The sequence below is a fragment of the Anticarsia gemmatalis genome, chromosome 20 (assembly GCF_050436995.1).
Source record: "Anticarsia gemmatalis isolate Benzon Research Colony breed Stoneville strain chromosome 20, ilAntGemm2 primary, whole genome shotgun sequence".
NCBI lineage: Eukaryota > Metazoa > Arthropoda > Insecta > Lepidoptera > Erebidae > Anticarsia > Anticarsia gemmatalis.
Genome location: NC_134764.1, coordinates 6,701,148 through 6,723,789, shown reverse-complemented (window position 1 = coordinate 6,723,789; position 22,642 = coordinate 6,701,148). Strand labels below are relative to the sequence as shown.

Genomic DNA, 22,642 nt, shown 5'->3' with positions numbered 1-22,642 from the left:
AAATGACTTAACGACTGTTATCTTCCACAAACGTCGACTGAAAGAAAACGATCAGCAAAATATTATAATGCAACGGGTCTTATACGCGATTGAAAATTTAAAGGTTAGGATACCTTATTTGCTGCCGGACGGAGTCAGCTCGTGACCACGGTCGTTGTAATGCGATCGAAACGTCGGGCAGCAAATAAGGTATCCTAACCTTTAAATTTTCAATCGCGTATAAGACCCGTTGCATTATAATATTATGTGTACTAGTCGCGAGAGTTTAAAAACATTAACGATCAGCAAAATTACTACTGAACGGCCATTCATCTTCAAAGGTTTATGAAATGGATACATAGACCGTAAAGAGACTGGTTTGATTCAGTTAACGTAGTTTTTTTTATTCAAAGTCCTGAATTTAATTTCATCTGCTAGTACGGTATATTTATTAATGTAGTGTTAGTAGTTAGTGTTATGACTTATGTTATTATTGTGTACCTCTTCCTTGAGCTCATAGTCGGTGGTGTGCTTGAGCTGCACGAGCGACTGCTTGGTGGCGGCGAGGGAGCGCTCGTTCAGTCGCTTCATGTCGCGCGAGAACTTCTTCAGGAACGCTTCTACGCGGGCGTCCACGTACGACACACTACAGACAAACAAAATTACGTTTATTTTTATAACAACTTACATGTTATACTCGAAGATGCCTCATTTATTTACTGTCATGTAACCGGAGGCTATTTTAGTAATAGCCTAGACTATAAAAACCGGAATGCTGGTGGACTCTAAACATATTATATGAAAAACAATTCTACAGAAATTAGAAAAACCTAATAACGCCTTGTACGCTGCCAAGTTACGAACCTGATACCTTAAGGGTTGCACAGACTTTAACTGGCAAGGAGGGCTTTAGAGTTATCTTTAAAATGAATAGATATTAGATGTAATGTTGGTATGTGTGTTACCTGAACTTGTCGACCTGCGTGTTGACGGTGACGGAGAAGCCGAGCACGCCGAAGGTGTAGCGCATCATGCTGAACACGCTGTAGCCCAGCTGCTCCTTCGTGCGCAGGCAGTCGAACACCGGCTCCTCCATCAACAACTACAACAACATTACTTTGAGTATATGCGACTGATGAAAGTGCTACTTGCACTATAAACTCGAGACATATGACATTCCGAGATTGAGTCTAAGAAAGCTTTGTGTGTGTACAAAAATAATAAAATACAAGAAAACAGTTTCCATCTTCAGCATTCAAAATCAAAACTCATTTCTGATAGGGTGACTTGATAAAGTTATTCAGTTAGCCACGATAACGACCAGCATGTAGTTTGAAAACGTCCAAAAAATTAAAGAACGTAATAAATCATCTAATTTATTTTACAACTCTCGCACTAGGAATTGCTCTTGTGTCCCTGGGACTTTACTTTAAGTACGCCCATACCGGAGACTCGTTTGTGGTTCGCACAAATAATTGTTCTGAATGGGAATCGAACGCACGACCTCCCAACGCAACGTTAGCGACATGGCAATTTTAACCACTGCGCCACTGAGCCAGTCAAATTAAAAGTACCTCTGTATAATCTTTGAAAAACAGTTATACTCTAACCCTCTTCTTCATAAAAATGTATGTAGTTATGAAAGTCTTATAAAATGCTTTGTTTCTTTTACTCCTTAGCGAAATTAGAAAAAGAAAACATAATTATAGTAGCTTTTTAACTAAAATAGGTTTATAGTGTGTTTATGAATAAGAGGGTAAAGTTATAACTAGGTTACAATAAGTGTTATATTACCATGAGCACTTCAAGCGTGGCGGTGTCCCGGGGCGTGGTGGCCTCGCCCTGGTAGTAGTTGGTCACGATGCTGTTGGTGGAGATCTCGTTCAGACTGTACACGCGGATCTTGCGCTCGCCCAGCGGTAACTGATGCACTTTCACCTGATGATACAAGATATTCAGTTAATTATAGAATGGATAGGTATTGAATTGTTTTGATCAGTTTTAGAATATTTTTAGGTTAAGAATAGAGTGTATACGTTCAGTGAATAACGTATACACTCGTTTTTTAAGTATACGAGTTATTTTAAAGATGCAGGCGAACGCGAATTACATACCACAAAAAAAAAAATGGAACTTTAGCTTTTTGACAGACAATGAATGGAGAACCAATTTAATTTAACTGGCAATGAAAACGTTGGATTTTTGTTTTTGATAATGTTCAGTATATATGTAAATAATAATATATTGTTTACTTACCTCAGGTATCTCGTCCTCGTTGAGTCCCTGCCAGTGTATGTTCTTGAGTACAGAGTCGGAGATCTTGATGGCATCGTACCACGCCATGTTGCCTTGCATTAGAATCTGAAACAATCACAACAATTAAAAAGGTATATGTAGGTATTCGTTTATTAATATTACATCTTAGACTATTATTGAGAATACAGTTTCACAGAATATTATTACAGGACATAATTCTCTAAAGTCGAAAGCGTTTTCATTTTAGACATTTTAGTTACATTATACAAATATAATTTGTGATTAGGTACTAGAATAATAGTAAATACAAAGAATGACTCACTAATTCTATGATTACAGACTGATCGGTTAATGGTAAAACACTGTTAAAACAGTAGGTCTATAGTACAAGGTTTGTTAGTGATACGTACCTGACAGTACATAGTGCTCAGTAATCGTTCGCTGAACTTCTTGAGATCTTGCAGCGTGAGTTCGTGTATTACTGACGCTTTATCTCGCGGCGACACGTACGGGTGCAGCAGAATGTTCATCCGAACGTCTCTGTACACATCAAAGTAGATAAATTAGTAATGAACATGACCGTGCAAAGGATACACTCGAAGTTTTACATATAACTAGTCCGGATCAAAGGTTCCCAAGCGAGACGTCGCCCCCTCATGGGCGCTGGAATCTTCGTGGGGGGCGGTAGTGTCCAACCACCGATGATAAATTAATAATAAAGAAATTAAAAAGAAATCCCATAACTATTAATGTAAAGGGGGTGGTAGACCATAAAAGGTTGACAATCTATGGTCTAGATAAATTTATAAGCTGTGCAATGTTCTCACTTGGCAAGCTTGTGTGGTTTGATGAGCACGTTGTGGTAGTTCCTGGTGCGCACCTCGCGCACGGCCGCGAACAGCGCCTCCGTCAGGTTGTGCGTGCTCGAGCGCATCTCGCGCGTCACCAGCTCCACCAACAACTGCACAACAAACCATTACTTATAACACTGATATACACTGACACTGAGAAAAGAACTTATAAACTAAATATGAAAAAAAAGTTCAACTCGTTATAATATTCTGAGTGCAGTGTAACACTCGCCGAACAGACAAACGGTGCAAATAAACGGATCGTTAGTCTTGCTACACAACATATTCGAATCGGTATTAATCAGCCTAATCGGGCGGGAATACCGTATATGTGTAGATGAACCCGATCGGCACTAGCCGAACAAGTGAATCGAATCGGTATTGTTGTTCGAGCCGGACGTTTCGAAGCGAATATGTGTAAACTAAGCCTCACAAGGTGTGTGCACAAATGTCTAATGTGCACACAAAAATGTGAAGTTGTTGAATTAATTATCTCATAAACTACATATTTCCACAGTCGTAATGAAAAGAAACACAAATAGCACCTAAGTTTTGAATAAAATAATAAAGTGATTTCCATATACCTCTATGAGTATATTCTGTTTAACGATTATAATATAAGAAATAATACATATAAAATAGTTATGTTAAACTCACGTGTAAGTTCTGACTGTATCCGTTGACTTTCATGGTGAGGCCTTTGTCACCGACATACAGCGAGTGGGACAAGTCGGCCATGTTCGCTGGGTACACTTCTTCCTACAATACAATACATTGAGTGTAAACAAACACTATGTTATAATAATGTGTTTAAGTAATAAATATGAAATTGTTCTTACTTTGAGCCCTTGTTGCAACACATCTGTCCAAAGATCAAGTAGACACGATCTGTGAACAATACATGATATTAGAATCATTTTGTAACACGAATACCAATAAGAGGCGTGCCAGTGCCGGCGGGATACGTGGCTTGCCGGCGTCATTTGTTCCTTACATTCGAGCGATTGATTCGAGCATTTGACAGCTCCGCGCGGCATGTGTGTAGCAGCCATAAGACAGTCTAGGTATTTACGTAATTACTCTACCCACCGGCGCAGATTTCTGCGTTGCGTCCCCGTTAAAACACAGCTTGAACTTTTTTTATAGCAAGACCTTGTATGAATGAATTTGTTTATAGTTTTTATATTATAGTTGGGCCATTTCAAACGTGTGAACTACGTCATGTCACATAATCAGGCTCTCCTTGTCGCACTTACCCACTGTCCCATTCCTGTCATTCTTTTAATTATGGCATAGTTCGCACGTTTGTAATGGCCCAACGATAGCTAGGATATTAATATATCTATGTAGCTCCTCATCGTAGCATCGCTTACGATTTGTAAAGAAACCAAAAGCAAATTGCTACAAAAAACTTATGGGTTTTAATCAGTAAGTTCTTTATGTTTATGTGAAAGTATACTTTAATAATATGAACAAAGTGTAGTACTCACTCTCTGGGCGACTTGAGGCTGAGCGGCGTGATGAAGTAGAAGTACAGCAGCGCGGTGGGGAAGCGGAACTTGAAGTCAGGCTTGTACCACAGCTCCATGTGACGGTTCTTGCGGATCAAGTTGGGCTGGTCCAGTCTACATAATATAACAAACTTACTTAGTTCAGTGTGTGCGAATTAATACCGCCTATTTAATAAAAAAATCCAGGTGGCAATAGGTTCTCGGACAAAAGACACTACTAGATCTAAGCTATCCACGTTAATGATTGGAAATAAAAGGGCATTTATAAAATTTATGGATTGGCTACAGTCATTTTGGAAAGATATCTTTCAATTGAAAGTTAGAAAACAGAGATTTTTTTAAACTGACTTGGAAATTATGAAATGATTTTTTTTTATTGATAACATTATAAATGGTCACTTATAAACGAGTGATCGACAGCTAAACAATTATTATTATTATTATTATTAGCCCGTATCGTCCCACTGCTGGGCAAAGGCCTCCCCCATAGATTTCCATTGTAGCCTATCTCCGGCGGTCTGATACCATTCTGGTGTGAAGGTGTCAAGGTCGTCTCTCCATCTTTTACGGGGTCTACCTCGTCGCCGTCTCCCAGTTGGCGGGGTCCACTTTGTTGCTATTTTGGCCCATGAGTCATCCGGCATTCGACATACGTGGCCCGCCCAGTTCCATTTCAGCTTAGCGGCCGTTTGAGCTGCGTCTGCTATTTTAGTTTTGGAGCGCAGTGTGGTGTTTCTGACCCTGTCTATGAGCCTAACACCCAATATGCTGCGCTCCATGGCTCGTTGGCAAACCTTGAGCCTGGACTTTTGAATGGATGTCAAGGACCAAGTCTGTGCGCCGTAGGTCAGTATGGGGAGGATACACATGTCCATGAGTCTACGCTTCAAGGTAATTGGAAGCTTGCCTTTCATCAAATGTTTCATTGCCCAATAGCTCCTCCAGGCATTTTCGATCCGTCTTTCAACTTCTCTGTCTTGTCTGGCCTGGAAGGAGACTATTTGCCCTAAGTATGTAAACTCATGGACATACGCAACCTGTTCTCCGTTCACTTCGACTCTACGTTTGACGCTATTTGTCATGAGCTTGGTCTTAGACATATTCATCCTCAGTCCAACCTCAAGGCCTGCTGAGCTTAGTTCTTGCAACATGGACTGCAGTTCCGTAGCTGTGCTCGAAAAAAGCACGATGTCGTCGGCGAAGCGAAGATTTGTCATCTTTATTCCGCCGACATCGATACCTTTTCCGAACCATTGGCTCGCTAAGCTTTTAAATATCTCTTCGAGAATGCTGTTAAATAATTTAGGAGACAACGGATCACCCTGCTTGACACCTCTTTCTATTTTGAAAGTTGGACCGGTGGTTTCTAGTTTTATTGCGGCTGTACTATTGGCATATATGTTTTGAATCAAATCGATGTAGGTTTGTTCTACGTTTTGTTGTCTAAGTGCGGTGAGAATTGATTTGTGGGAAACGCTGTCGAAGGCCTTTGTGTAGTCTACAAAAGCCAGGTAGATAGGTATATTAAATTCATGATGTTTTTCTATTATTTGGTTGAGTGTATGGAGGTGATCGGTAGTGGATAGACCGGCACGGAAACCGGCTTGTTCGGGGGGTTGGTGTTGTTCAAGCTGTTTATTGATCCGGTTCTCAATGAGTTTCATAAAAGTTTTGTATAGATGGGAAATTAGGCTTATCGGTCTATAATTATTAATGTCACTCTTGTCACCTTTCTTGTGGAGAAGTGAGATTTCGGAGTGGCAAAACTGTTTTGGCATGTGACCGGTTTTTAAAATATCATTATAGAAGTTAGTAATAGTAGGAAGAAGGGTTGGTTCGCCAATTTTCAGAGCTTCTGTGGATATGCCATCATGACCTGAGCTTTTGTTGTATTTCATTTTGCTTAAAGCAACTTTTACTTCGAAGCCTGTGAAGGGGGGGATAGAATCGGGATACTGGTAGGGGGATACTGATTGTAGCGGATCGTTGTCAGAATACAATTTTTTATAGAAGTTTGTACAGATGTTCATTACTTTATCTCTGTCGTTGTGTTTTATACCCTGTTCATCTTTAAGATTTGTTATCCATAATTTTCCTGTTTTTATTCCTTGTCGAGCTATTTTGAGCGATCGGTTTCTGTCTAAAGCCTCTGATATTAATCTATTGTTATATTCTCTTAGATCACGGCGGATACATCTTTTTACTCTTCTGTCAAGTGCTTTGTACTGTTCTGATGAAATTGATTTGCTTTTTTCTCTTTCCTCTATAAGTTTTAAACTTTCGTGTGACAGTTTTTGTGTTTTTCTCTTGTTTGTTTTAATCTTCTGGCTTGCTATTTTTATGTATTTTTTAATCGCATTATATTCTTGTTCTACGAAATCATTGTTTATAACATTGTGGTTTAGTTCTAACATGCTAAAAGCGTTATTTAGTTCTATATTAAATGATTCTTTGTTGTTCATGAGTAATTCTTTGTTTAAATGTTTTATATTGTCATAGAATATTTTTCGGCGAAGTATTTTAAGGTCAAAAACTAGTTTTAGCTAAACAATATAACTCAATAATTGCAACGAATGGTATCGAGGAAACGTGATAATATTCACCTAAAATTATTAACAGTAGCGATCAAATCGCCATGTTTTAAAACTTTGGTCTTTTTCTGGCTGCTTTCCTCCTTCTTGTGAATATCTTTGAGCGAGCTGTTAGTGAGGTCTACTCCGAGCTCCTCGGCCGTCTGCAAGTAGACCGGGTCGGGCGGGACCAGGTCGAAGTTGGTCGTGATGTAGATGTTCTTCTCCGGCAGGTGGAAGTGCGTGTGGGGGGCCGCGTTCAACCACCTGTCCATCCATTTGCTGGGGATTTCTGGGGGTGTTAAAAATGATGTAGACGGAATAAGTATTCGTTTGTTACGAATGTTTTATGGACTGTAATGTCTAATGGCTGTTTAGTGTTTCGTTATACTGGCGGCATAGGAAAGAAGTAATTTACGTAATAATAAAAAAGCCATAATGCTGTCTAGTATCCGGGATTGTTGAAACTTTTGTAATATTCTAGTGTTAAAGGTTCACAATAAATGGTTCAAGTAGCAACGTTTAAATAAATTGATCATCCTTGAGTTCGTACGTGTACGTATACGTCAGGTGCACGCAACAAAGCCAGAATTGTCGAGAATATCATTAATACTAAATGTATTATTTTTGTTTTTTTTTTCTTCTCGATACAGTACATATTATGTTCCCAAGGACAGGTGACGTCAGGCAGGTTTGTCGTAAAACATAATCCAAATTACTTTACAGCATGTTTTTGAGAACGAAAACAAGTGTGCCGACTTGAAAAGACTTAAAATATACAAGTACTATTATTGTATCTCACCCATTTTCTTGTATTCAGTGCCGAACCACTTCTCCTTGGAGTCATAGACCAGTGGTGTGGAGTGCTTGTTTGATAGGATCATGATGTTCACTGTGTCTGCTCGCATGCATTCTAGCAACTCTTTGATACCCTAAACACATAAGATACATTGTTATCGTTTATACAAATCACTAAGAGAAAGAAAATATTTTACATATAAAAATATTAGTTCGAAAAATTCATTTTATTTTTGCTTAAGATTTATAGATCAATATCCCGATTTTTTTGATAAAAAGTTTGTCTTAATGCATAGCTAATGTTTACGGCGTTGGTTAGTTTATTTTATTTAGTAAGGGAATACAAATAGTTATACACTTAATGATAAATATTGACAATCAATCATTCTTACGCAAATGTTTATTTAGTTTACAATCATTGCAGTCTCATTAAACTTTATATACCCGTATTTAGAGCATATAATCTTAACTAACCTTTCTTGGCTCTGAAAAGGTCTTACTAACTTTGACACTGGCGTGTAACTGGTAACTAACCTTAGGGTCATATTTATAGTAGAGTCTGTCACCGGTGATGTAATGTTCGGGCGGGTAGAAGTGCATGTTCTCGGCCAGTGTCTCCACGTACTCGGACGGCTGGGACTCCTCCTCGAACCTGAAGCTTGTCTCTTCTATTGTCTGTCAATCAAAAACAAAATGTAATAATTATATTTCTATATTACTTTGGTCTTCTCGGTAACATAAACTACGAAGCACTTATATTATGAAGCTATACTAATATTATGAAGCAGAAGAGTTTGTTTGTTTGATTTAACGCGCTAATCTCAGGAACTGCTGGTGCGAATTGGAACAATAATTACTGTTGACCAGCCTGTTTATTGAGGAAGGATATAGGCTATATATCATCACGCTACCTCCAAAAGAAGAGTACCAGTAAAAAATGTTACAAAAACGTGGAAAATGTTGACCCATCCTCTCTTATGTGACGCAAGCGTAGTTGCGCGAGTCGGCTAGTGTATAATAAAAGTTACGTTTGTACACTGTTTACAATGCAAGAAATAAGCGCTTTTATTTTTTTTCTCTGCCTACCCACATGGGAAAAAAGTAATTTTTATTATTTAGTAATAGCTCGATGGCACAGGTGTTCGTAAGCAGTGAAGGGTTGAAAGTTTTAAACAGGGGCGTTTCAGACAACTGCATCCGCAAACGCGGAACATCTGCATTAATTCGGAATGCATACGCATTCAGGGGTGTTAGGAACAAAACCTCTGCATCCGCATCTACGATTCCTACTATACTACTGTACTATACTACATTCCTAGTAGAAATAAGCCGACGGCTTTTGAAAATTATGAGTTATGGGAACTGTAATTATGATCGTGTGTTACCTTGATTTCTTCGTAAATCCTTTCGCTTGGCCCAATGTGTTTCAGCATGTTTATGTACGAGAAAATTGCTTCGAGCACCTGAAAACAAAAAAAAACAACATTTTTATTGTGTTTACTCAGAAAATAAGCACTTCTATAAAAGATCTTCATGAGAACTAACCCCCGGTTTTTAGGTACATTTAGCGGTAGTTTATCTACGCGTTTAAGCTCATATAAACATGACAGTTTGAATAGATAAACTGCCGCTAAATGTGCCTCAGAAACCAGGCATAAGCGTATCAAGTTCCCACTTATGTATGAAATAGTCGTAATATTAGAAATATGTTTACCTCATCGATGTGATCAAGTCCTTCCTTAGTGAGCACGACTTGTGTAGAGAACAGACTGTACATGGACGTGTAGTCGATCCCGCTCTCTGAGTTGCCCGTGTATATACCTAGCGCCCACACTCTGGAAACACATACAACAATTAATAACAAGTGAATAGAATGGTATAGCCAATTATTATAGCAATGGGTGCTATAGGCATGATTGCAGAAAATTGAGGGTTTAAGTTCCCAATGCATCCAGTTATACACTGTGTTGTGTAGGAAAACACGTTACGGAAATCTAAATAGTTGACAGTTAAAGGTAGAATTACTACTACTACATAGAAAGGGGACTAGTAGCACAATATTCTACAGTCGGTACTATCAACTAGCCAATGTTTGTCAACCAAAATATCATTTAGAAAATAGTTCTTGCAGAATACGCTAGGGGCGTTGATCTAATTTTTATACAATACATTCATTAAGATTCTTCAATAGTCGATACTTGTAAATACCGTTTTATCGTACCCGAATAGAATGTGTTTGACTTTTAAGAAATACTAACCAAGTGGCGTTCTCTGGTCTCTGCCTACCCTTAAGAGAAGAAGGCGTGATTTATGTGTACGTATGTATGTATGTATGTAAGAAATACTTACTTTCGCCTGAGGTATGAGAGTAGACTGCCCTTGCCTTCGTGTCCGAGGAGGTAGGAAATATACTGGTGGGGCTTCGACTCGTACTCTTGAAGTAACGACCTCATGCACCAAGTCAGGTGGACCTGCAAGAGATACAAATAATCAGAACTGGCGGGTGGAAAAAACTTCAGAAAAATTAAGATATTTAAATTTATTTTCTAATTCGGCGTATGATTAATCATTTTTTTCCTTTATATTTAGTTGGACCACAGAATAAGTAATAGTACTACCGTACAGAAGGTCCACTTCCGAACAAAAGTGAAGTTTAGGCATAAAAAATTACCTACACTAACGACTGCCACACGAAATTGAAACTTATCGCGCTGCGCGAGCGTTCATACTCCATTGGGTATCGCCGCGCGTCTCCGGTTTCACCGCCGGAACACAGGGTTATCACTAGTCGATATAAATATTAAAATAAATCAATAAAGAGAACAGTGTGTACCGATGCAAATACAATACTTCAAAACATGTTAATCTGTTCCTAATAGTGTCTGAAAAACCCATTAACCATTATAAAATAAAATTATAATTGTATTGCTGTCTGACCATTAAATAAATATAGGTATCTACATAGCTTTACTATAGGTAAAATCAAAGAAGCGAATAGAACGAACGATTGGCCGCCGCCACTTTTTTAATAGGTATTCCGTGGATTGCGCCGACGATATTAAAAAATGATATTTATATATTTATTATATTATTATGATATTTTCGATTCCGTATTGTCTTTGTTCACACATAAACACTACAGTATCTTTTAGCTTTTTTACGGGATTTTTGTTGTTTAGTTGACATTTTTTTTATTTAAACAGAAAACAGTATAAGAAAAAAGATAAGTGTAGCTAGCACTAAATCGCGCGACGCGGTCAGCGAGCGCGCCGAGTGGCAACCTACTGAGATAGGCCGCATATGCGGCCCGGCGGCCGATCATACCTACTCTGCGGAGTGGAACCCCCCTGGTTGGACACTTAAAAGTCTACAAAAAAATCTTATTCAATTAGAATGTCGATATATTTTTCATGTCCTGCGATATTTAAATGCTTTTAAGATCGACTCGCACCTGAATTCGGAGCATACCTAGTTTACAATCTTCTGGAAAAAGTTGATACATGGGAAATCTGGAAGTTTCCAGTAGAATGTGTACTTCTATGTATTTCTAGGCTAGTTATTTTAATTGTTACGTTACCTCGGTGGTATCTCCGACAGGTTTGACGTAGTATATGCTGCGGAACTCGGGCGTGACGGAGTCGGGCTTGAAGGCGTACTCGCTGAAGTCGTCCGACGGGAGCTTGTTGGTGGGGATGTGGCCGAACGTGTTCACCACGTACTGCTCCAGAGATGCTAAGTCCATACGCGCCTGGACATAGAACAAAGCGATCAAAGAATGTGTTAAAAAAACAAGTGACATTTTAAAACCCCTGACTGATGAGGCACAAAAATACTGCCATGGAGCTAACTCGAAAACACATCACTAATAATATTCGAGCGCTTTCATTATGATATTATTATGAAAAAATAATTGCAGTTTTTAAATTATTTGTTTAAATATAAATAACATTATAAACAATGAAGAATGATTAGGTATTTAAAGAGTAAAAGATAATTCAAATTCATGATGGAGTAACTTCAAAATCTTCGACGGAGATCCTAGTATCTATCTAGAGCAGAGACCCTTCTTCACCAAATTGTAAAAAAGTAAAAATGCTTCATTTCCTCACAATATCTCAACTACTTGATACTGACATTCACATATCGTCTACTAAGCACGCATATTACCTGATAATCAACCTTTCATAATAATCATATACGTGATAACCGAATAGACAAAGTTTGTCGTATCATCATAACATCGCGAACAAATATAAGCGGACAAGTAATTTGTTTTGTACATATTACACCTAAATCTTTACTAATATTATAAAGCTGAAGGGTTTGTTTGTTTGTTTGTTTGAACGCGCTAATCTCAGGAACTACGGGTCCGATTTGAAAAATTCTTTAAGTGTTAGATAGCCCATTTATCGAGGAAGGTTATAGGCTATATATCATTACGCTATGACCAATAGGAGCAAAGTAGCAATAAAAAATGTTACAAAAACGGGGAAAGTTTTGACCCATTCTCTCTTATGTGCCGCAAGCGAAGTTGCGCGGCTCAGCTGGTAGATAATAATATAATATTTATTGTTATTACGTATTATTCAATAGACAATACGGTGTTTTCTAAACTGTTCCTTGAAACTAATAGCTGTAATAAACTTCATGGGTATTTATTAAAATAGTTGTTTATGTGTTATTTACACTGATATCCTTTTCCCTTATGACGCAATTAAATACATAAATATTATTATAATAATCAGTTTGCTTTTCGACTCCCATTTCCCGGGAATTCTCGGGACGACAGAAAATCTATAAAAACTACTTATGATGTATGGAAAAGTTTTAGCAATAAGTAATCAAATCAATAATCTTAAAGTTTTTATTTTATTTCTGGTCTTTCCGGGTACTCGACCAATGTTTTCCCGCCCGGACATCGACTTAATTTCACGGAAATTCCCGCTTCGAGACTTCTCGATGAGAAACCCTACAAATACAGCGAAATCTCAAGCAAAACCTGTGATATTTTTTTCATTTATAAAATATATCTCCATTATATGATGCCTAAGGTTTACTGGTTTTTGGAAATACATATCAATTATATTCGACACTAAAATTTACTAGTTTTTTGAAGTACCTGTACAGCAACAGTCATCCGGTGTGCACTGTAGTGTCGCCTGCGGAACTCATGAGCTGCCTTGTGGAGTTTCTCGTCATCATTGATGTCGTCCCGGAGACTGCGCAGGTTGCCCCACGTGAACGTGCGCGCCGGGTGGCCCTCCGGGAACAGGCTGGATAACAGCTGGTCTTTGCGGTTCGAGTCCGATGGAGAAGCGATTGCGAATTCTAGAAAAAAGTATGATATTGTTTGATTGAGATTATTTTTATATATTTTGCTTATACTAATGGATCTGGGTAACTGAGTTCGCGGATAATAGGCAAAATATCGTTTAAACTACTTATTTTCTGGGAATCTACCCGATTCCTGTTCTACATCGATTCCAATTTAAAATGCAAAATTATGAAAACATCCGAACAAAATTAGATAGTACATCACTTTTGCTTTAAAAAAATATCTGTTCTGGGCCTACTTCTGAACTAACCATGAAATGAATAATATTTGTTCCGTCTGGTCATTGAACCCATCACATTCACTACTATTACGTGGTGTACGTAATATTTGCGGTCAACAGTTACCCCACTAAATTCTTAACCATAGCGGTGTGCATAACTATGCAGAGGCAGGTTTATTATACCGGATCTCGATAGTCTTAATAACAATGTAAGGGTAATATACAATTGCTACGAACTAGTCCATACTAATAAAAATGCGAAAGAAATCATAATTTCTTTATCGTAGTATGTTATTACATAGGATATTTCCTAGTATTTAACGAGTGGTATAGTGGTAACTGGTATAGTGCGTTGATGTACCTACCTAAGTTTAGACAATGGGTCGCAATATATATCGTCTTTATTTTCTCTTATACAGGAACTAAAATAACATATTCCTGATATTGCCACATTTGGTATGATTTGTAATTATACAGACTAAAGTACCCGTACTCTGGACTTTCCCAATGCATCATACTACAATCTTATCTGCTCTATAGAAGCCTATTACTAAATAGGTCAAAGAAAATATAATATTTAAAATAATTATCACTTATAACAGTGAAAGTAACAGTCCTAGCGTTTAGAACAACCCGGTGTACAAGGTCCTGACGCAACAGTCATAAGTCTTTAGCTGGCTAATCGCTTATGGTGTAACATGGCATTGTTAGAGCTCGCTGATTTCCATCACTTGTATAATAGGCGTACTATAGGAAGCGACAGTTTTGTAACACTAGACTTTTATTATATCAATGGTCAGTGACTGTGCTAGCGAAAGTTGACAGTTACGACATGTTGTGTACGGATGTAGATCACGTCTATATATATGTTTTAATTGGAGATGTTCTGTTTATTTATGACTGTGTATTGACGAAGTGTGTGTGTTTAACTCTTTAACCCGATGGTCGAAGAACAAACCAGAAGATTGGGAGAGGAAAGGCCTCTCCCAATCTTCTTTGCTCCTCAACTCCACGACCCTGAGACTACCTCGATGTGAAAACGAATCGACATGCGGTTTTTTTTAATAAGGGTTAGCGTAATACTTATAGAAGTACTGTTGATGTGTAAATATGCTCGGAATTCTTCTATTTTTCAGTTTATTTCATCCATCTGTGTTACTAGTTTCTTGTGTTCCGCAAATTTAAGGTTACAAACTTACAAATAAGTGGTTTTTACAAATGACTGTTTCGAAACAATATAATATTGTAAGTGAACAGTCAAGGTTTTCTGCTCAGTCTTCTATTTCGTAAAATACTCGGATGCTGCAGAATGCAATTAACTATTGCATGTTTCAAGACGAGTAGATATTATTGTTGCGTGAAATGGCACCGAAATCGTTAAATTTCTAAAAAATACTACGAAGTTTTTACTCTGATGTATCTTGTTATTATTGCCTCACACATGATCAATATGGCTTGTAACACATATATTCATTTCGGCATTAATCGGCCTAGTCGGGCAAAACCGAATATGTATAGATGAACCCGATCGGCACAAGCCGAACAAGTGAGTCGTGGTTTTGTTGTTTGATAAATATTGCCGACCCCAATGTGTTTAGCAAGCCTATCAGTAAACAGTACCTAATTACAGTTATCCATTCAGCCAACTCACCACTTTCACTTCCTCCGTGGCGCAGTGGTTTAGGTCACCACGCCAACACCACTGCGTCGGGAGGTCGTGGGTTCGATTCCCACACGGAACAATTATTTGTGCGATCCACAAATAATTGTTTCGGGTCTGGTTGTGCTTTGTGTCCGTTGTTTGTATGTTTGTAAAAGTCCCCGCAACACAAGAGCAAGTCTTAGTGCGGGAGTTGTCTTTTTAAATACAAAAGAGTTGTCTTTTTTAAATACAATACCAATTAAGCTTCAGTTTGTTAATCAGGCGGAATTTTTGGGATTGTTTACGTACATTTGCTGTCACCTTATCTACTAGGCTTTGAAACTGATCATCAATCTTTAAATTAATTGTTAAGTTAAGGTATATACTCACCCTTGAAAGCATGTAGAAGTACAACAATATAATAGTTATAAAGATATGTTTATCGGTCAATAGATGGAACGTGACGATAAGCGAATACTAGCAGTAAACATAACAAACGTAACATCGTCAAAGATTAATTCGTCACTTATCTATATCGTGTTTGTAAACTAACATATTAGGTATCTGTTTGGTGTCTTCAATGTATCGTAAGTTTTTTTTTTTCTGCTCAATGCGGTAATTATTTATGTGATTGAATAGGTATTAAACCAAGTGGTGTTTTTGTTTGTCGTATGGTTAGTGGTCAACCTAGTGTCAAAGTTGTTCAAGCCGCCCGAAAGGCCTTTGACGTGGCTTAACGACTGTTATCTTAGTAGACAACAGCCGGGACCGACTTTTTACGTGCCCTCCGAAGCACGGAGACCCCCAGCTCAAATACCACTATGCAGTCACCCATCTATGGAATGACCGCGCCAACGGTTGCTTAACCCACAGATCGTTTACCGACCGGTGAGTGCAACTGGCTATGGGCGCCTCAAAAAACCAAGTGGTTAAACCTCCTAGCGTTTTTCTTCTATCTTAAAAAAGTATGTTATGTAATATTTTGTTTGGGATCTGTAAATTCCATTTTCTAATTGTTATCGTAGTTTCATAGGTGCGAGCTAAAATGATGCAGGCTGGTCCCGTAAGAAGAAATAGATTTAGCCTAGAATCCACTTCGCTGGCCAAGTATGGGTTAGGCTCTTTGCATTCCTTCAAGAACTGGTTAACGACAATGCTTTGAGCACAGTTAAACAGTGAAACCATTATATTTATTAACTACTAGCTGACCCGCGCAACTTCGCTTGCGTCCAATAAGAGAGAAAGGGTGAAATTTTTCCGCGTTCTTATAACATTAATTACTGGTACTCTGCTTCTTTTGGTCGTAGCGTGATGATATATAGCCTATGTCCTTTCTCGGGTATCAAAATATCTCCATACCAAATTTCATGCTAATTGGTTCAGTAGTTTAGGCGTGATAGAGTAGCAGACAGACAGACAGAGTTACTTTCGCATTTATAATATTAGTATGGATAACATGGTGGGAAGGTCAAAATTTAAACACGATGGCTGCTATGGCTGACGTCACTGCTATCCGAGTATTTTGAACTAAGCTAGTATAAAGTAAAACTGAAGATCACATCATACATACATTATAATGACCAACAACACTGCCACGTGCGCTACGTGATTGTATTTAAAATGTACTAATAACTACTCGTACAAGCTATTAACGAACAATAGTCTTTGTTTCCCATGATCGGATATTAATACATTGTTATTTAAACGCTGGAAAACACGTGAAATTTATAAAAAAGACAGGTTGTAAACACATATGAAGTCACTCTTAAACTCGAACTAACTTCTAACTTGATTTAACTGGTTACTAATGCTTGGTGACACACGAACACGAAGTTTGTTGCTCTATCCAGTAAAGACTGAATAGTTTTGGACAAAATTTGGCGCATAGTAATTTATTAATCCAGACGAAATAATTACAATCTAATTTATTAATGGAGCCAAAGTTCGAAGAGAACTGGTAAGCAGCACTATGTATATGTTTCAATATACCTAATCTCAAATTTAGCTCATCTATTGAAATTTGCTATATTGTTTTCATAATTTCATAACTAAGTATATCTAGTATAGACACTTAGAATACTATTTAGCTCAGATGATATTTAAAGGCAAACAAACTACTATGTATTAATCTTGATTCATTCAAAATTACCGGAGCAAAATGTATTTATATTTAAATTGATAAGAGTCAACAGTGCATTTCGTATTTTTTAAAAGTCAACTCACTAAGAATTGCTTTTGTGTCGCGGGGACTTTTACAAGCATACGAACAACGGACACAAAGTACAACTAGACTCGAAACAATGATTTGTGGATTGCACAAATAATTGTCCCATGTGATAATCGAACCTCCCGACGCAACGCTAACGGCGTGGCAACCTAAACCACTGCGCCACGGAGGTTTTCCTGTTTAGAACCTTAAAAGAGATCAGTTTTTGATCGTTCGTCATCTGCCAGTGCTGAAAACAATCGATTTCACGAACAATAGTGTGAATTTATTTTCCCTTCTTATTAAACAGGACATGGTTTAGTCTACAGATAGAAGATACATCCTTAGACACGCGTATTAGAATAAGAAACAGGAACTGTATCGTTCAACACGAGTTGAATACAATTCTACACGGAAGTTTACACTATCGTGTGTCATTGACCGCCACATTATATCTAGCTGCTAAACGTAAACTAGCTTGTGAACGAAAATTTTAGTCATTTCATTCAACCACACATCGACATCACGCTTGTTATACCCGAAGGTGTAGGCAGAAGTGATTTAAAATTTTAGCCCCAGTAGTAGTGTAGTAAGGTGCGACCGTACTTCTGCGCGCCCGTCTGGGGGGAGAGTCCCACATAACCTAGCACTCCACCCAGGGTGCTGGTGTATTACTGCTTTAGCTACGTAAAAAAAGGGTGCGGCCGTATTAGCATATACCGGGCACGTTACCAAACTCCGGGCTGCTTGCTTTGTCTTCCACTGGTTTCTGCTATTGGTTATATTCTGAACCTCCAGATAGGTGTATAAGTCGTCTCACCAACGTTTTCATGGCCTACATAGAATCGTTGACGACGTCTGTTTGCCATCCTAATTGGACTGATATAAATTAGAACAAACCAATAATACTTTGTCGGACCCGGCAATAGAACCTAGGACCTTGTGATCAGCAGTCGTATACACTAGCACCTAGACCAGGCCGTTCCAGTTTTCATGCATGCAGCACGAGTAGGTAATACACGACCTTATACACCCATATTGGATTTATAATAACTTATAAGTTTTCCTAGTACTCAATAAAGCAACCGTTCAAGTGCGAAATATAACAGAACATGATTCTTTGACTAATATCTTGTAAGACCTAAACTAGACTAAACAGGGGGATTACTACCAACAAAATCGAATTCGATTGAATCAGATTCGAGTTTATGTCAAATCGTACTTTTAAATCACAAACTAGTGCGTGATTAAAAACTGGTATAAAATGAACATAATCTCAATCAAACAATCCAATTAGTTCCACTTTTAATTAACGTTTGACAACAGTTTGACAGTTTCAAAATTGTACAAGATCCTTTTATAGTGTTATGGATGGATTTTTCCATCTATACTAATCTATACTAATATTATAAAGCTGAAGAGTTTGTTTGTTTGTTGGTTTGTTTGTTTGAACGCGCTAATCTCGGGAACTTCTGGTCCGGTTTTAAAAATTCTTTCAGTGTTAGATAGCCCATAAATCAAGGAAGGCTATAGACTGTATATCATCACGCTACGACCAATAGGAGTAGAGTACCAGTGAAACATGTTACAAATACGGGGAAAATTATGATTCTCTTATGTGACGCAAGCGAAGTTGCGCGGGTCAGCTAGTCGTCAATAAATTGCATTTGGAAATTTCTATAAACAATTATGTAAATGTTTTAACAGGTGCAAAAATGCTAAAATTATGCATAAATTAAAGTTTACTGGATGTAAACATTTGAACGATTACACGCTGGAACGTTTGATCGTAAGCTATGTAGTTATTTAATATCTATATTAATATAAAATACTAGCGGACCCGACAGACGTTGTCCTGTCTACACGTCTTTAATTTGTAAATTTTAAACTTTTTTTAATAATCTAAACCATTCTCAGATCCCCTTGAACACATAAGTACAAAAAAATTCATCAAAATCAGTCCCGTCGTTTAAGAGAAGTTCAGTGACAGATATACACACTTACAGAAGAATTATATATATAAAGATATAGCAAATGCCAATGTTTTAATTTTTGGATGAATGTTTGCTACTTTCACCATAACGGCTGAAGGAATTTAGATGTAGAAGATTATAACCTTGATTAACACAGCATTTTCTAGCCCGGGTTTTTTTTTCAGACGGAAGAAGCTGCATTCAGAAGCTAGTTATAATAATAGAAATCCTTGCCATGTGCATTCATCCACAAACCGGAATAGAACGATAATAAAGTGTGAATAGATAGATCGACACCGGCAAAATGTATAGTGCACTATCGCAAAGTGATACTGCATATCATTATCATAATATCTCGGTCATTGACATACCAATATTTAAATCTTGTTATTATTTATTTTTATCTTTTAAAACTGTCGCGTTTATGAAGTCTATTAATATCAAAAAGTTTATAATATTTATACTATCTCTTAGTAAATCCACAGAACAACTTCGGCAAGCGTAGATTAACCCCAAAGATTGATCCGTGTGACTTGTTAGTTCACCGAACATTTAAACATAAATAATAAAAATTCCCACTATATTATTTAAATTATTATTTTAAACATACAAATACAAAACCACAATTCGATAAAAAGAAATACTATTCAACAATCAAGGTATAATTACTACGCTTCGCACACAATGCGCGTTACCTAACGACCAACGTACTTCGTAAGAGTAAAAAGTAAATAATCTCATAATTAACAAGTCATCGTTTAAATACATCATTTAACTTGACGTTAATCTTACGTGTTGATCCGGTTGCATTACTATACGTAATGAAATTGAAACTGAAAGACTTTAGTCCGACAATTTAGTAGAAAGCCTTCGACTCCTCGATTTATCTAATGTACTAACTTCTGCCTGCGACTTCGTTCGTATGAAAAGAATTTGTGGTTAAACGGTATCAAGGTTACTGTCTATCTGTGTACTAAATTTCACCCAAATCCGTCTAGTAGCTATCTCGCGAACACGTACACACATCTATCTTTCGCATTTATTATATTAATAGGATAGGATAATAATTGGGACTTAGGTATATGCCAAAAAAGTAGCCGTAGCAAATAAGCAACCCTCCGCTACATTAGTCAGCGGGTAAATCACTACATAGTATAAAACAAAGTCGCCCATTTTGTCTGTAGTCCCTTCGTATGCATAAAACTTTAAAACTACGCAACGGATTTTGATGCGGTTTTCACTAATAGAAAGAGTATTTTCTCCGACAGGTTTTTATATATAATTGAAATACATTGAAACTATATTAGCTGAGTTATAGCGATTTATGTCCAAGAAGTCAGAAAAAAAATCTAATTGAAGATTGCATTTGTGCGTGCGCCGCTTATACCGTTGGATACAAGTAAGAACAATGTATAGCAAAAACATTGGTCTTTATTAGTTCTACAAAAAAGTCCGCGATGACATATATCCAGCTTTTTTATTTAAGTCACAAAAACTACTTTTCTGTATTAAAAAAACATTTAATTCGTTGGGTGATGTTTAACTGGTGATATAACCAATAATACATATATCCTTATCGAAATAAGTAAGTTCATCATCACGAGCATTTAATTTAGATTATTTTTGCAGTTTACAGTGTGTTATTTAGACATATAGTTTAGGAGATATCACGATATTAGTATTGCGGCACGGTACGGGCCGGCCGCGGCGGCGGGGGCAGCGTCCCTATAAATAGCGTATATGTAGTGATTGTGTACCATTCGCTTTTAAAACAGAAATGTACAATTGTAGTGCATTCGGTTTATCACTGTACATTTATCTTTTAAACCCTGAATATGCTGAAAACTGAAATCTATACTATATACTATAATAATATTATAAAGCTGAAGAGTTTGTTTGTTTGTTTGTTTGTTTGAACGCGCTAATCTCGGGAACTACTGGTCCGATTTGAAAAATTCTTTCAGTGTTAGATAGCCCATTTATCGAGGAAGGTTATAGGGTATATATCATCACGCTACGACTAATAGGAGCAGAGTACCAGTGAAAAATGTTACAAAAACGGGGAAAATTATGATTTTCTTATGTGACGCAAGCGAAGTTGCGCGGGTCAGCTAGTTACTTCCTAAATTCTAACCCTCTTATTCATAAAAATATATGAAGTTATGAAAGGCATAAAGTGTTTTGTTTCTTTCACTCCTTAGCGAAATGAAAAAGTGAAAACATATTATAGTAGCTTTTTAACTAAAATAAGTTTATAGTGTGTTTATGAATTAGAGGGTAAATATTCTATGCCTCCACCTCCCTCGCACCATTTATACAACTGTGTACTAAGTTGTCGGACTATAAACGACAAGCGAAATTGAAAGTGCCCAAGCGATAACCCACATCGTTCAGTCTGATTTATAAGCGATTATTGTTTGAACCACAATAAAAAAGCGATGCATTAACATAATATAGAGAAATGCAAACCGCATTGCACTGGAAATAACCGAGATAATACGAGTTCCGTGAAAGTAGTATATTGGCCGTAAAATAAAATGACTGGATTTACATACATACATAAAAACACTTTTTAGGCTGACACTAAAGAAAGCCACTTGGTACGATCCTTACAAACTTTCCATTCCCATTCACATCCATACATCTTCTCATACAGGATCTCGGGAACTACTGGTCCGATTTGAAAAATTCTTTCAGTGTTAGATAGCCCATTTATCGAGGAAGGTTATAGGGTATATATCATCACGCTACGACTAATAGGAGCAGAGTACCAGTGAAAAATGTTACAAAAACGGGGAAAATTATGATTTTCTTATGTGACGCAAGCGAAGTTGCGCGGGTCAGCTAGTTACTTCCTAAATTCTAACCCTCTTATTCATAAAAATATATGAAGTTATGAAAGGCATAAAGTGTTTTGTTTCTTTCACTCCTTAGCGAAATGAAAAAGTGAAAACATATTATAGTAGCTTTTTAACTAAAATAAGTTTATAGTGTGTTTATGAATTAGAGGGTAAATATTCTATGCCTCCACCTCCCTCGCACCATTTATACAACTGTGTACTAAGTTGTCGGACTATAAACGACAAGCGAAATTGAAAGTGCCCAAGCGATAACCCACATCGTTCAGTCTGATTTATAAGCGATTATTGTTTGAACCACAATAAAAAAGCGATGCATTAACATAATATAGAGAAATGCAAACCGCATTGCACTGGAAATAACCGAGATAATACGAGTTCCGTGAAAGTAGTATATTGGCCGTAAAATAAAATGACTGGATTTACATACATACATAAAAACA

At 37.3% G+C, this 22,642-nt stretch overlaps 1 protein-coding gene across 1 annotated transcript in view; it reads right to left on the bottom strand.

Annotated features, from left to right (window-relative positions):
* The window catches only part of LOC142981379 (nardilysin-like), a 39,664-nt gene that overhangs the window by 2,491 nt on the left and 14,531 nt on the right, over positions 1–22,642 (bottom strand). Inside the window, exons 5-21 of the mRNA XM_076127266.1 lie at positions 13,085–13,293; positions 11,543–11,713; positions 10,315–10,436; positions 9,680–9,800; positions 9,351–9,428; positions 8,500–8,640; positions 7,970–8,099; positions 7,201–7,459; positions 4,577–4,711; positions 3,926–3,974; positions 3,744–3,845; positions 3,063–3,196; positions 2,646–2,775; positions 2,236–2,340; positions 1,774–1,917; positions 945–1,081; positions 481–625 (exon numbers count right to left, since the gene is read on the bottom strand). Of these exons, the coding sequence (XP_075983381.1) occupies positions 481–625; positions 945–1,081; positions 1,774–1,917; positions 2,236–2,340; positions 2,646–2,775; positions 3,063–3,196; positions 3,744–3,845; positions 3,926–3,974; positions 4,577–4,711; positions 7,201–7,459; positions 7,970–8,099; positions 8,500–8,640; positions 9,351–9,428; positions 9,680–9,800; positions 10,315–10,436; positions 11,543–11,713; positions 13,085–13,293 (2,312 nt within the window). The remainder of the gene's footprint in view (positions 1–480; positions 626–944; positions 1,082–1,773; positions 1,918–2,235; positions 2,341–2,645; positions 2,776–3,062; positions 3,197–3,743; positions 3,846–3,925; positions 3,975–4,576; positions 4,712–7,200; positions 7,460–7,969; positions 8,100–8,499; positions 8,641–9,350; positions 9,429–9,679; positions 9,801–10,314; positions 10,437–11,542; positions 11,714–13,084; positions 13,294–22,642) is intronic.